The following is a 14021-nucleotide window of genomic DNA, read 5'->3' on the forward strand; positions in this document are numbered from 1 at the left end:
TTGGGGGGCATCGGGGGCGTCCAGGGTGCAAGTGGAGGTATGGTAATTGTGGCTGTATATTCCTCTGTCAGTGTTGTTGTTGTTGTTGTTTCTTGCTCCCTTTGCTGTTCTGTTAAAATTGTCTTTGTCTCAACCCACAAGTTTTGCCTTTTTCTTCTGATTTTCCCCCCCGGCCGTGGGGGCTCTGGTCTGCGCGAGCGGCTGCATGTGGTCCTTTGTTGCCAAAGGTCTGAGGCCAAACCATGACAGTCCTTTTTGGTGCCCAACGTGGGGCACTTGGAGGGCTGAGATAACAACAGATCTGACCAGAGTGTGCTAAAAAGAATTAATTATCTGTATTTATTGTATTAGTTGCTGGGCACAATGTCGCTTCGTTTGTTTTCATGGCTGTGTTATGTACTTGCATGCTGTATGTACTCCCCATTATGATGTTTATCACCTCTGGGAGAGGGATCAGGATTACAATTTTGCTGTCCTGTGTGATATCAACTTATGATTTGATAGCATCTCTGTTCAGATGGCTTTGTTGGGGTGTTTATTCAGCACTGCTTTCCTGCCCATATCTCGGGGAATTTATTAATAAACGCACTGAGTCTATGAGGGAAGCAGGGGGGATATTTTCTTCAGCTCTATCACCTCCTTTTTCTCTTTCGTGCTGGCTATGCCAGTTTTTGAGAATTTTCAATACCCTTGGGACATGCAAACCAGTTTGGTCCTACTGCTAGGTCTCCTGAATGTGTTTCAGCTCTTGTTCAGGTTTAAGCAACTATTTAAGACTACCACCAGAGATCTGCCCTGAGGCTGGAGAGTTATGGGTGGCATGGCATGTGGGAGAACATGGGCAGGTATCTAGAGAGTTTTTCAACTCCGATGGTCTGGGATTTCACCACCGAACAACTACAGGACCCTGATAAAGTGGTAGAATATTTGAAAGGAAAATGCTGTGGCTATTCCAGAGAGGCACAGCTCACTGCATTGTGCTGGGCCTTGGCCAATATCTACCAAGCATTGCAACCAACACTGCAGCTGCTCCAACCCCTGCAACCAATGCTGCGGCTGCCCCAACCCCTGCGACAGACACTGTGGCTGCTCCAAACCCCTGCAGTAGACACTGCAGCTGCTCCAAAGATTTCAGCCAACTTCCAGGCGAGCACATTGTCACCTGGCTGCTCCGGTGCTGGGATAACGGAGCCAGTAGCTTGGAATTGGAGGGTAGGGAAGCCAGGCAGCTGGGATCTCTGTCTGGGGAGGGGTGTATTGACAAGGCAATTGGGAAGAAGACACAGGTCCTCAGCCTCTGGAGGTTACTCCTATCAGGTGTGAGGGAAAGGTACCCCTTCAGTGAAGATGTTGTATGCCATCCGAGCAAGTGGACCGCCATGGAAAGAGGTATCCAGTACCTGAGAAACTAGCCATGCGGGAGATGATTTATTGTGACCTGGACAATGCACAGTCACCCACAGATCCTGATGAGGTCCAGTGCACAAGGTCCATGTGGAGGAAGTTTGTACGGAGCGCCCCATCGTCATATGCCAACTCATTGGCAGTGATGGAATGGAGAAGTGAAGAGGGACCAATGGTGGATGAAGTGGCTGCCCGACTTCAACAATATGAAGAAAGTCTCTCTTCTCCCCTTGTCTCAGCTGTGGAGAAACTGTCCTGGAAGGTCCAGCAACTTGAAGAGAGTATGTCCTCCCCACCTGTACGAGCCAGTATCTCAGCTGTTAGGAGCAGACACTTCTCCACTCAAGATAGAGAATACAGGGGGTACACACCACGAAGCACCCTGTGGTTCTGCCTGCGTGACCATGGAGAGGACATGAGGAAGTGGGATGGACAACCTACTTCAGTCCTACAGGCACGGGTACAGGAACTGCAAGGAAGAACCACCACAAAAGGGGATCCCTCCAGGAAAAGTGCTGCCCCAGTTTCCAATGTGCAGTTCCCCAGACAGTATAGAAGGCCTGAACCTACTTCTGATCCCCTTGAAGGAACCTCCAAATCATTTCTGCAACAAGCAAGTAACGGATACTATGACCACTATTAGGGGGGCCCTGCCTCCGGCCAGGTGGGGGAAAGGGACAACCGGATTTATTGGACAGTGTGGATTCGATGGCCTGGCACGTCAGAGCCACAGGAGTATAGAGCTTTAGTGGACACGGGTGCACAGTGTACCATAATACCATCAAGCCATACAGGGACAGAACGCATCTGTATTTCTGGAGTGACAGGGGGATCCCAAGAGTTGACTGTACTGGAAGCTGAAGTGAGCCTAACTGGAAATGAGAGGCAAAAGCATCCCATTGGGACTGGCCCAGATGCTCCATGCATCCTTGGTATAGATTATCTCAGGAGAGGATATTTTAAGGATCCAAAAGGGTACCGGTGGGCTTTTGGCATAGCTGCATTGGAGGCGGAAGAAGTTAAACAGCTGTCTACCTTGCCTGGTATCTCAGAGGACCCTTCTGTTGTAGGGTGTGTGGTCCTTTGTTGCCAAAGGTCTGAGGCCAAACCATGACAGTCCTTTTTGGTGCCCAACGTGGGGCACTTGGAGGGCTGAGATAACAACAGATCTGACCAGAGTGTGCTAAAAAGAATTAATTATCTGTATTTATTGTATTAGTTGCTGGGCACAATGTCGCTTCGTTTGTTTTCATGGCTGTGTTATGTACTTGCATGCTGTATGTACTCCCCATTATGATGTTTATCACCTCTGGGAGAGGGATCAGGATTACAATTTTGCTGTCCTGTGTGATATCAACTTATGATTTGATAGCATCTCTGTTCAGATGGCTTTGTTGGGGTGTTTATTCAGCACTGCTTTCCTGCCCATATCTCGGGGAATTTATTAATAAACGCACTGAGTCTATGAGGGAAGCAGGGGGGATATTTTCTTCAGCTCTATCACCTCCTTTTTCTCTTTCGTGCTGGCTATGCCAGTTTTTGAGAATTTTCAATACCCTTGGGACATGCAAACCAGTTTGGTCCTACTGCTAGGTCTCCTGAATGTGTTTCAGCTCTTGTTCAGGTTTAAGCAACTATTTAAGACTACCACCAGAGATCTGCCCTGAGGCTGGAGAGTTATGGGTGGCATGGCATGTGGGAGAACATGGGCAGGTATCTAGAGAGTTTTTCAACTCCGATGGTCTGGGATTTCACCACCGAACAACTACAGGACCCTGATAAAGTGGTAGAATATTTGAAAGGAAAATGCTGTGGCTATTCCAGAGAGGCACAGCTCACTGCATTGTGCTGGGCCTTGGCCAATATCTACCAAGCATTGCAACCAACACTGCAGCTGCTCCAACCCCTGCAACCAATGCTGCGGCTGCTCCAACCCCTGCAACCAATGCTGCGGCTGCCCCAACCCCTGCGACAGACACTGTGGCTGCTCCAAACCCCTGCAGTAGACACTGCAGCTGCTCCAAAGATTTCAGCCAACTTCCAGGCGAGCACATTGTCACCTGGCTGCTCCGGTGCTGGGATAACGGAGCCAGTAGCTTGGAATTGGAGGGTAGGGAAGCCAGGCAGCTGGGATCTCTGTCTGGGGAGGGGTGTATTGACAAGGCAATTGGGAAGAAGACACAGGTCCTCAGCCTCTGGAGGTTACTCCTATCAGGTGTGAGGGAAAGGTACCCCTTCAGTGAAGATGTTGTATGCCATCCGAGCAAGTGGACCGCCATGGAAAGAGGTATCCAGTACCTGAGAAACTAGCCATGCGGGAGATGATTTATTGTGACCTGGACAATGCACAGTCACCCACAGATCCTGATGAGGTCCAGTGCACAAGGTCCATGTGGAGAAAGTTTGTACGGAGCGCCCCATCGTCATATGCCAACTCATTGGCAGTGATGGAATGGAGAAGTGAAGAGGGACCAATGGTGGATGAAGTGGCTGCCCGACTTCAACAATATGAAGAAAGTCTCTCTTCTCCCCTTGTCTCAGCTGTGGAGAAACTGTCCTGGAAGGTCCAGCAACTTGAAGAGAGTATGTCCTCCCCACCTGTACGAGCCAGTATCTCAGCTGTTAGGAGCAGACACTTCTCCACTCAAGATAGAGAATACAGGGGGTACACACCACGAAGCACCCTGTGGTTCTGCCTGCGTGACCATGGAGAGGACATGAGGAAGTGGGATGGACAACCTACTTCAATCCTACAGGCACGGGTACAGGAACAGCAAGGAAGAACAACCACAAAAGGGGATTCCTCCAGGAAAAGTGCTGCCCCAGTTTCCAAACTCCGATGGTCTGGGATTTCACCACCGAACAACTACAGGACCCTGATAAAGTGGTAGAATATTTGAAAGGAAAATGCTGTGGCTATTCCAGAGAGGCACAGCTCACTGCATTGTGCTGGGCCTTGGCCAATATCTACCAAGCATTGCAACCAACACTGCAGCTGCTCCAACCCCTGCAACCAATGCTGCGGCTGCTCCAACCCCTGCAACCAATGCTGCGGCTGCCCCATATAGACAGACAGAGCCCATTTGTATTTCTGGAGTGACAGGGGGATCCCAAGAGTTGACTGTACTGGAAGCTGAAGTGAGCCTAACTGGGAATGAGTGGCAAAAGCATCCCATTGGGACTGTCCCAGATGCTCCATGTATCCTTGGTATAGATTATCTCAGGAGAGGATATTTTAAGGATCCAAAAGGGTACCGGTGGGCTTTTGGCATTGCTGCCTTGGAGGCGGAAGAAGTTAAACAGCTGTCTACCTTGCCTGGTATCTCAGAGGACCCTTCTGTTGTAGGGCTGTTGAAGGTTGAAGAACAACAGCTGCCGATTGCTACCACAACAGTTCATCGGCGGCAATATCGAACCAACTGAGACTCTCTGATCCCCATCCATGAGCTGATTTGTCAACTAGAGATTCAAGGAGTGATCGGCAAGACTCACTCAGCCTTTAACAGTCCCATATGGCCGGTGAGGAAATCTAATGGAGAGTGGAGGCTGACTGTGGGCTATCGTGGCCTCAACGAAGTCACGCCACCGCTGAGTGCTGCCGTGCCGGACATGTTAGAACTTCAATACGAACTGGAGTCCAAGGCAGCCAGGTGGTATGCCACAATTGATATCGCCAATGCATTCTTCTCAATCCCTCTGGCAGCAGAGTGCAGAGCACAGTTCGCTTTCACTTGGAGAAGTGTCCAGCCCACCTGGAATTGACTGCCCCAGGGGGGGAAACACAGCCCCACCATTGGCCATGGACTGATCCAGACTGCACTGGAACAGGGTGAAGCTCCAGAACATCTGCAGTACATTGACTGCAGATATCGTCATATGGGGCAACAGAGCAGAAGAAGTTTTTGAGAAGGGGCATAAAATAATTCAAATCCTTCTGAAAGCTGGTTTCGCTATAAGACGGGGTAAGGTCAAGGGACCTGCACAGGAGATCCAGTTTTTAGGAGTAAAATGGCAAGATGGACGCCGTCAGATCCCAACGGATGTGATCAATAAGATAGCAGCTATGTCCCCACCAACTAGTAAGAAGGAAGCACAAGCTTTCCTAGGCATTGTGGGTTTTTGGAGGATGCATATCCCAGATTACAGTCTGATTGTGAGCCCTCTGTATCAAGTTACCCGGAAGAAGAACGATTTTAAATGGGGTCCTGAGCAACGACAAGCTTTTGAACAAATTAAACAGGAAATAGTCCATGCAGTAGCCCTGGGGCCAGTCCGGGCAGGACAAGATGTTAAAAATGTGCTCTACACCGCAGCTGGGGAGAACGGCCCTACCTGGAGCCTGTGGCAGAAAGCCCCAGGGGAGACACGCGGTCGACCCCTAGGATTTTGGAGTCGGGGATACAGAGGATCCGAAGCCCGCTATACTCCAACAGAAAAGGAGATACTGGCAGCATATGAAGGGGTTCGATCTGCTTCAGAAGTGGTTGGTACAGAAGCACAGCTCCTCTTGGCACCCCGGCTGCCAGTGCTGGGTTGGATGTTCAAAGAAAGAGTCCCTACCACACATCATGCAACGGATGCTACGTGGAGTAAGTGGATTGCACTGATCACTCAGCGAACTCGAATGGGAAACCCCAGTCGCCCAGGAATTCTAGAGGTGATTATGGACTGGCCAGAAGGCAAGGATTTTGGAATGTCACCAGAGGAGGAGGTGATGCGTGCAGAAGAGGCTCCACCATATAATGAACTACCAGAAGATGAGAGGAGATATGCCCTGTTCACTGATGGGTCCTGCCGGATTGTGGGAAAGCATAGGAAGTGGAAGGCTGCTGTGTGGAGTCCTACAAGACAAGTTGCAGAAGCCACTGAAGGACAAGGTGAATCAAGCCAATTTGCAGAGGTGAAAGCAATTCAGCTGGCTTTGGACATTGCCGAGCGGGAAAAATGGCCGGTACTTTATCTCTACACCGACTCATGGATGGTGGCAAATGCTTTGTGGGGGTGGTTACAGCAGTGGAAGCAGCAGAATTGGCAGCGCAGAGGCAAACCTGTCTGGGCTGCGGAATTGTGGCAAGATATCGCTGCCCGGGTAGAGAATCTGGTTGTGAAAGTACGTCATGTAGATGCCCATGTACCCAAGAGCCGGGCCACTGAGGAACATCAGAATAACCAGCAAGTGGATCGGGCTGCCAAGATTGAAGTGGCTCAGGTGGATCTGGACTGGCAACATAAGGGCGAATTATTCTTAGCTCGATGGGCCCATGACTCTTCAGGCCATCAAGGGAGAGATGCTACATATAGATGGGCTCGGGACCGAGGGGTGGATTTGACCATGGACATTATTGCACAGGTCATCCATGAATGTGAGACATGCGCTGCAATCAAGCAAGCCAAGCGATTAAAGCCCCTTTGGTATGGAGGACGATGGCTGAAATACAAATATGGGGAGGCCTGGCAGATTGATTATATTACACTTCCACGGACCCGTCAAGGCAAGCGCTATGTGCTCACAATGGTGGAAGCAACCACTGGATGGCTGGAAACATACCCTGTGCTCCATACCACCGCCCGGAACACCATCCTGGGCCTTGAAAAGCAAGTTCTGTGGCGACATGGCACCCCAGAGAGAATTGAGTCAGACAACGGGACTCATTTCCGAAACAGTCTCATTGACACCTGGGCCAAAGAGCATGGTATTGAGTGGGTTTACCACATTCCCTATCGTGCACCAGCCTCTGGGAAGATAGAACGGTACAATGGACTGTTAAAAACTGCACTGAGAGCAATGGGTGGTGGGACTTTTAAAAATTGGGATACACATTTAGCAAAGGCTACCTGACTAGTTAATTGCTAAATGACCCTGCCACTGTACATCTCACTTTGGTGACTGCTATTGATTGTACCATAGTAAGAATCACCCAAACTAATGACAGATGGACTCTGATGAAAAACTGAGTAAAGTGCAGCCGTGAAGGGACCAGCAATTTCATTGAGATCAACATCTCCAACCCATGGACCAAGGACATGAGCTGCACCGGATACATCAGCCACAAGGCCCAAAAAAGATACAATGTGCGACAGTCCAGCCCCCACGTGCACCATCTTGCATGCCCTGAGAGACTGTTCTAACAGATGGAGCTTGAAGTCATGAACTCAATGGACATTTTAGAGTGACGACCCATAGACTAAGGATGTTATACCTGTATGTGTATATATATGTGTGTGTATATATATATACATCAGGAGAAACTGACAGTATACAACTGGAAACTGTAGGATCTGGGCATGGCATTAAATGGTATGGAATAAGGGGTGGATGATGTCCTGGGTCTGGCAGGGATGGGGTTAATTCTCCCCAGGACCTAGCAGGGACACAGGTATTGCATCCCATGTGGGCCATGCCCAAGGGGTAGCCGGGGAAGGGGGAGGGACAGGAGGTCAGCGGGGGGCAAGAGGAGGTGACCCCTGGGGGAGGAGAGTGGGTGGGGGGTGTCCAGGGTAATCGTGGTTGTATATTCCTCTCTCAGTGTTATTGTTGTTATTTCTTGCTCCCTTTACTGTTCTGTTAAATTGCCTTTGTCTCAACCCACGAGTTTTGCCTTTTTCTTCTGATTTTCCCCTCCTGGCCATGCTGGCGGCGGTGGGGACTCTCTTCTGCGCGAGCGGCTGCTACGTGGTCCTTTGTTGCCGTCTGAGGCCAAACCACGACAGGGTCATTTTTAGGGTGGGAGTCATGACTTTCTGGAGCAGTTCCCACCCCCAAGGATACCTCTTTCTTCTCCTTCGAGTCCTGCTGCTCCCTCTCCAGTTTCTCCAGGGACTTTGGGCCATGGGGAGGGCAAAGCAACACCCATGGGATGGAGAGGACACCACTCATGCCTGGCTGGCCCCTTGCCATGTGATGCCTGTAAATTAATGTGGGTGCAATGTTTATCTCTCTGTGTCATTCTTCTTCACCCAGCACAGTTCAGAGTGGTAGGACCAGGCCGACCTCTCCTTGCCACCGTGGGACAGGACGTCATGCTGCCGTGTCACTTGTCCCCAGGCATGGACGCTCGGAGGTTGGAGATCAGGTGGATCCGGCACCTGGTCTCTGAAACGGTGCACCTCTACCGAAACGGAGCAGACCAGCACTTGGACCAGATGAAGGAATACGCTGGAAGGACAGAGTTATCCAGAGATGGTCTCTCCCGTGGGAGCCTGGACTTGCGGATCTCTGGGTTGAGACCCTCTGATGATGGCCAGTACGTCTGCACTGTGCAAGATGCTGCCTCTTATAGAGAAGCTCTGGTGGAACTAAAGGTGGCAGGTTTGTGGCTGCTGTGTTGTTTCGTGGGGATGGTGCAGGTGTCCCTGGGTTGGTGCGTCCCTCTCATAGCTCTGTCCCATCCTCACATCCATCCATTCGGTACTGAAGGCAATGAGCCTTTGAGAGTGGTCAGGTGCGAGGGGTCTCTTCCCATCTGTGCCTGCTGAGGAGGGAGCATGCTCATGCTGCTGGAGGGGGTTTGGGGGGCAGGCAGCATGGACGCAGTAGCTTTCGGTCTCTGTGGTGTCCTCATGATGCTGTGTTGGTGCAGAGATGCTGCCTTGAGGTGCCAAAGCTCGGCCGCTCGGTGCTGCTCTGCCAGGCTGTTTTATGGGAGATCTGGGATAATTTGGCCTCAGTGCTCTCTGGTTCCTGCAGATGTTGGAGTGGGTTGGGAGGTGTGAGGAGCATGTGCCTGGCCCCACAGCCCCTTGGGCACCCTGGGATGTGTCTGGCATGGGGTTTGGGTCTTGACCTTTGAGCTGGGTTCATCCCTGACTCAGAGCAACCCTGGGCTCTTCCCCCAGCCATGGGCTCTGTCCCTCTCCTCTCTCTGGAGGTTTACAATGATGGAGGCATCCAGGTGGTGTGTCGATCGGCCGGCTGGTACCCACCACCGGAGCTGCTGTGGAAGGATGGCAGCGGGCAGCATCTCCCCTCGGTCTCCCAGACAAGTTCCCCAGACGCAAGAGGCCTCTTTGAGATCCAAGATGTCATCGTTGTGAGCGGGAAGGGAGATGTGAACGTGTCGTGCGTGGTGAGGAACAGCCGCCTGGAGCAGGAGCAGGAGTCGTCCCTGCACATCTCAGGTGCAGGATGGCAGCAGGGCTGGGGATGGCCATGCTGCTTGGGAGGGTCTGATCTTGGGGGGCTGGAGAAATATGCAAGGAGTAAGGGGAGGGGGCTGCACCCGCAAGTGCGTTTTATCACAGGAGATAACATGATCCTGGTGTGCTTCAGCAGAGCAGTGGGATGGGGAGGAGGATGTCCTCTTGAGCCCAGGGCTCCCAGCACAAGACTTGAGGAGCTGGAACTTTGGAGTTGTTATGGTTTTCTTCTCTTCTCCTCACACAGGGGAGTGTAAAATGAGGCCTTTTCCTCATATTTTTTTGTTTCTCAGCTCCCTTTTCCCACAATGGCATTCCCTGGATGGCAGCTGTGGGTGTGCTCCTTGTACTTGTAGTGGTGCTTTTTGGTGTCATTGCTTATCTCTTCCGAAGGAAAGGTAAGTTTCCAGTGAGGGGGATGAGGTGGAGAAGGTTGGCGTGGAGGGAAGCTGAACCCTGGCCCATGGACATACACAGAACAGGATCAGAGTTGTGTCACCACAATGTTTTGCCTTTATTAAGGAAGGTCTTTATTCAAAGGAAGGCTGGGGACAAGGACAGAGGGTGTGGGTGAGAGGACAGGGAGCATGGGCAGAGCATCTGGCTGGTGGGAAGGTCCAAGAGACCCTGGGGAGATGGTCCAAGTGATGAAGCAGCTGCTCTCCTGACCTCCTCTTCCTCTACCTTTGCTTTCCAGTGGTGCTGTCCAGAGCGCTGGGTGAGTCCTTCTGGCTCCTGCCACCAGCAAAGCCTCCTGAGAAAGGAGTCTTTGGAACGTGGCTTTGGACGGGTCTTGATGGTTCTCTGGTCATTGATGTGTGTTGCTGGAGCCCAGATGGGCAGTGGAGAGCACTGGTGTTGGCAACTGGTCACGGGAGGTGTCCTGGCTCATGGGAAGAAATGGGGAGCAGTATTGAGTGAGCTTAAATCAGGCTGAGCCTTAAATCTCTGCTTAAGTCATGTGTAATTTCCGAGAGCCTGGCTGGGCTGGGGTGGGGATAGGAGGGCAGAGAGCACCCTTTTTGGAAAAGGGACTTTTCCCATTCCCCAAACAGAAGGAGTTTGGACTCAGCCAAGGGGTGAGAAGCTGTCCCCTCTGATCACTCATTGATTTTTTTTTTCCTTTTCAGGGAAACGAGATGCAGAACTGGGTGAGTCTCCATGAGCTCTTCCTGTCTCCTGTCCTCTTCTGGGTGCTTTGTATTTGGCCCCTTCCCCTCTTGCCCAACCCCTCCACCCCTGAGTCCTCTGGGGCCTCGGGAAACCCCTGTTGGGATGTGTCTAGTGGGGTGGGCAGCTCAGGGACACCAGAATAGGGCTGGACTCTCTCCCCTGCCTAGGGACCATAAGTGGGACGTGACCACACTGGAGGGACACATCCTGGGACCCAGGGAGTGTTTTCCCACTCCCCCAAAAAGGAGGAGTTTGGGGTTTCCCCAGCTCTGCTTACTCCTTCCTGGGCACTTCTGGGATGAGAAGCTGTTCTCTCTGACCAAATATTGCTTTTGCTTTCCTGGGGAACAAGTTGCGCCTTTGGGTGAATCTCCGTGAACTCCTGCTGGCTCGGTGTCCACTCCTGGTTGCTCTGTGCTCAACCCTTCCCCACCTGGACTGTCGTCTCTATCCCTGCATCCCCTGGATCTGGACAAATCCTGAGGGGATGTGCATGGTGCATGGCCAGCTCAGGGACAACAGAGGAGTCTTGATCCTCTCCCATGCCCAAAGTACCTGGCCACCAGCCATGAGACATTGCCAGGCTGGAGGGAGCCATTCACAGGTTTGGGGCTCTGTTCCCACTCCCCAAACAGAATGAGTTTGGGCTCTGCCCGAGCTCTACCCACTGCTGCAGGAGCTGCCATGGGGTGAGAAGCCATCCCCTCTCATCACTCATTGCTTCTCCTCTCCTTGCACACCAGCCTTGAGATGGATCCAGGCTCAGAGGGAGCCATTCCCGTGGTTTGCGGGTGTTTTCCCACTCCCCAGACAAAAGGAGTTTGAGCTCTGGATGAGCTCTTTCCACTCCTGCAGGAGCAGATGAGGGATGAGAAGCTGTCCCTGCTGATCAAATATTGATTTTGTCTTTTTCTTTCCAGAGGAACGAGGTAAAGCACTGGGTGAGTCTCTGTGATCTCCTCCTGGCTCGGTGTTCTCTCCCTGGTGCTCTGTACTCGGCCCCTTCCCCCTTGCCTGTCCTCTCCATCGTGCATCCCGGAAAACCGTGAGGGGATGTGCCTGGGTGGGTGAGCAGGTCGAAGACACCAGAGCAGGGATGGACCCTCTCCAACGTACAGACCTGCTGGGCAAAAGACATGGGATGTGACCAGGCTGGAGGGAGCCATTTACAGGGTTTGGGAGTGTTTTCCCACATCCCAGAAAGGAGGAGTTTGGGATCTGCCCACGCCTGTGGTTGCAGGCGTGTGATAAGAAGATGTTCTCTCTGATCACTCATTGCTTCTGTTTTTCCTTTCCAGAGCAACAAGATGCAGCACTGGGTGAGTGTCCGTGAGCTCCTTCTGTCTCTCTACCGGGGTTCTGTAACGGGGGCTCTGTGCTCGGTCCCTTTCCTCCTTGCCTGTCCCCGTTGTCCCTGCATCCCCTGGGGCCTGGGGAAACCCTGAGGGTCCGTGCCTGAGCGGGTGGGCAACCTGGGGACACCAGAGAAGGGATGGACCCTCTCCCATGCCCAGACCTGCTGGGCAAAAGACATGGGATGTGACCAGGCTGGAGGGAGCCATTTACAGGGTTTGGGAGTGTTTTCCCACATCCCAGAAAGGAGGAGTTTGGGATCTGACCTCTCCTGTGGTTGCAGGTGTGTGATGAGAAGGTGTAATCTCTGATCACTCATTGCTTTTGTTTTTCCTTTCCAGGGAATCGAGAAGCAGAATTGGGTGAGTCTCCATGAGCTCCACATATCTCGGTGTCTTCTCCCAGGTGCTCTGTGCCTGACCCTTCCCCCCTTGCCCATCCTCTCCATCCCTGCATCCTCTGGGTGCAGGAAAACCCCAAGAAGATGTGCCTTGGGGGGTGGGCATCTCGGGGACACCAGAGAGGTCTGGACCCTCTCCCATACCCAGACCTGCCAGCCAATAGACATGGAATATGACCAGGCTGAAGGGAGCCATTCACAGGCCTAGGGATTGGTTCCCATTACCCAAAGAGAGGAATTTGGGATCTGCCCAAGCTCTGCCCACTCCTACAGGAGCAGTCATGTGATGAGAAGCTGTCCCCTCTCATCACTTATGGCTTCTGTTTTTCCTTTCCAGAGCAACGAGATGCAGCACTGAGTGAGTCTCCCTGGTCTCCTCCTGCCTCGGTGTCTTCTCCCTGGTGCTCTGTGCTTGACGCTTCCCCCCCTTGCCCATCCTCTCCATCCCTGCATCCCCTGGGTCAGAACAAATCCCAAGGGGATGTGCCTGGGGGCATGGACAGCTCGGGGACAGCAGAGCAGGGCTTGATCCTTTCCCCTCACCAGAGTCTCTGGGGACAGTTTATGGAACTTAACCAGGCTGGAGGGAGCCATGCCCAGGTTTTGGGGGTGTTTTCACACTCTGAACAAAGAGGAGTTTGGGATCTGCCCACTCCTGTGGTTGCAGGTGTGTGATGAGAAGATGTTTTCTCTGATCACTCATTGCTGCTGTTTTTCCTTTGCAGGGATTCGAGAATCAGATTTGGGTGAGTCTCTGTGACCTCCTCCTGGCTTGGTGTCCTCTCCCGGGTGCTCTGTGTTCAACCCTTCCCCACCTTGCCCGTCCTCTCCATCCCTGCATCCCCTACGTGTGGGTAAACCCCGAGGGGATGTTCCTGGGTGGGTGGGCAGCTGGGGACACCAGATCAGGAGTGGATCCTCTCCCCTGCGCAGACCTGATGGCCACCAGCCATAGGACGTGACCAGGTTAAAGGGAGCCATTCACAGGCTTTGGGGGTCTGTTCCCAGTCCCCAGACAGGAGGAGTTTGGGCTCTACCCGAGCTCTACCCACTCCAACGGGAGCAGCTCGTGGATGAGAAGCTGTGCCCACTCATCACTCATTGCTTTTGTTTTTCCTCTCTAGACCGACGAGATGCAGCACTGAGTGAGTCTCCGTGAGCTCCTTCTGGCTTGGTGTCTTCTCCCGGGTGCTCTGGGTTCAGCCCTTTCCCTCTTGCCCATCCTCTCCAACCCTGTATCCCCTGGGTCCACCGAAACCGTGAGGGGAGATTACTGGGGGGGTGGTGGGCAGCTTGGGGACACAAGAGCAGGGGTGGACCCTCTCCCCTGACCAGAATCCCTGGGGACCAGTTGTGGCACTTGACCAGGCTGGAGGGAGCCATTTACAGGCTTTGGGAGTGTTTTTCCCACGCTGGAAAAAAAGGAGGAGCTTGGGATCTGCCCACTCCTGTGGTTGCAGGTGTGTGATGAGAAGATGTTCTCTCTGATCACTCATTGCTTCTGCTTTTCCTTTGCAGGGAATCGAGAAGCAGAACTGGGTGAGTCTCGATTATC

General features: G+C 52.5%; 1 protein-coding gene across 1 annotated transcript in view; it reads left to right on the forward strand.

The window, feature by feature from the left end:
- LOC106899518 (butyrophilin subfamily 3 member A2-like) overlaps positions 1–14021 on the forward strand; it is a 17633-nt gene that overhangs the window by 439 nt on the left and 3173 nt on the right. The window contains exons 2-13 of the mRNA XM_014961387.1: positions 8366–8713; positions 9241–9522; positions 9834–9938; positions 10238–10356; positions 10671–10691; positions 11634–11654; positions 11954–12032; positions 12408–12428; positions 12804–12824; positions 13192–13212; positions 13591–13611; positions 13985–14005. Of these exons, the coding sequence (XP_014816873.1) occupies positions 8366–8713; positions 9241–9522; positions 9834–9938; positions 10238–10356; positions 10671–10691; positions 11634–11654; positions 11954–12032; positions 12408–12428; positions 12804–12824; positions 13192–13212; positions 13591–13611; positions 13985–14005 (1080 nt within the window). The remainder of the gene's footprint in view (positions 1–8365; positions 8714–9240; positions 9523–9833; positions 9939–10237; positions 10357–10670; positions 10692–11633; positions 11655–11953; positions 12033–12407; positions 12429–12803; positions 12825–13191; positions 13213–13590; positions 13612–13984; positions 14006–14021) is intronic.

Source organism: Calidris pugnax, unplaced genomic scaffold (assembly GCF_001431845.1).
Source record: "Calidris pugnax isolate Ruff unplaced genomic scaffold, ASM143184v1 scaffold655, whole genome shotgun sequence".
Lineage (NCBI taxonomy): Eukaryota > Metazoa > Chordata > Aves > Charadriiformes > Scolopacidae > Calidris > Calidris pugnax.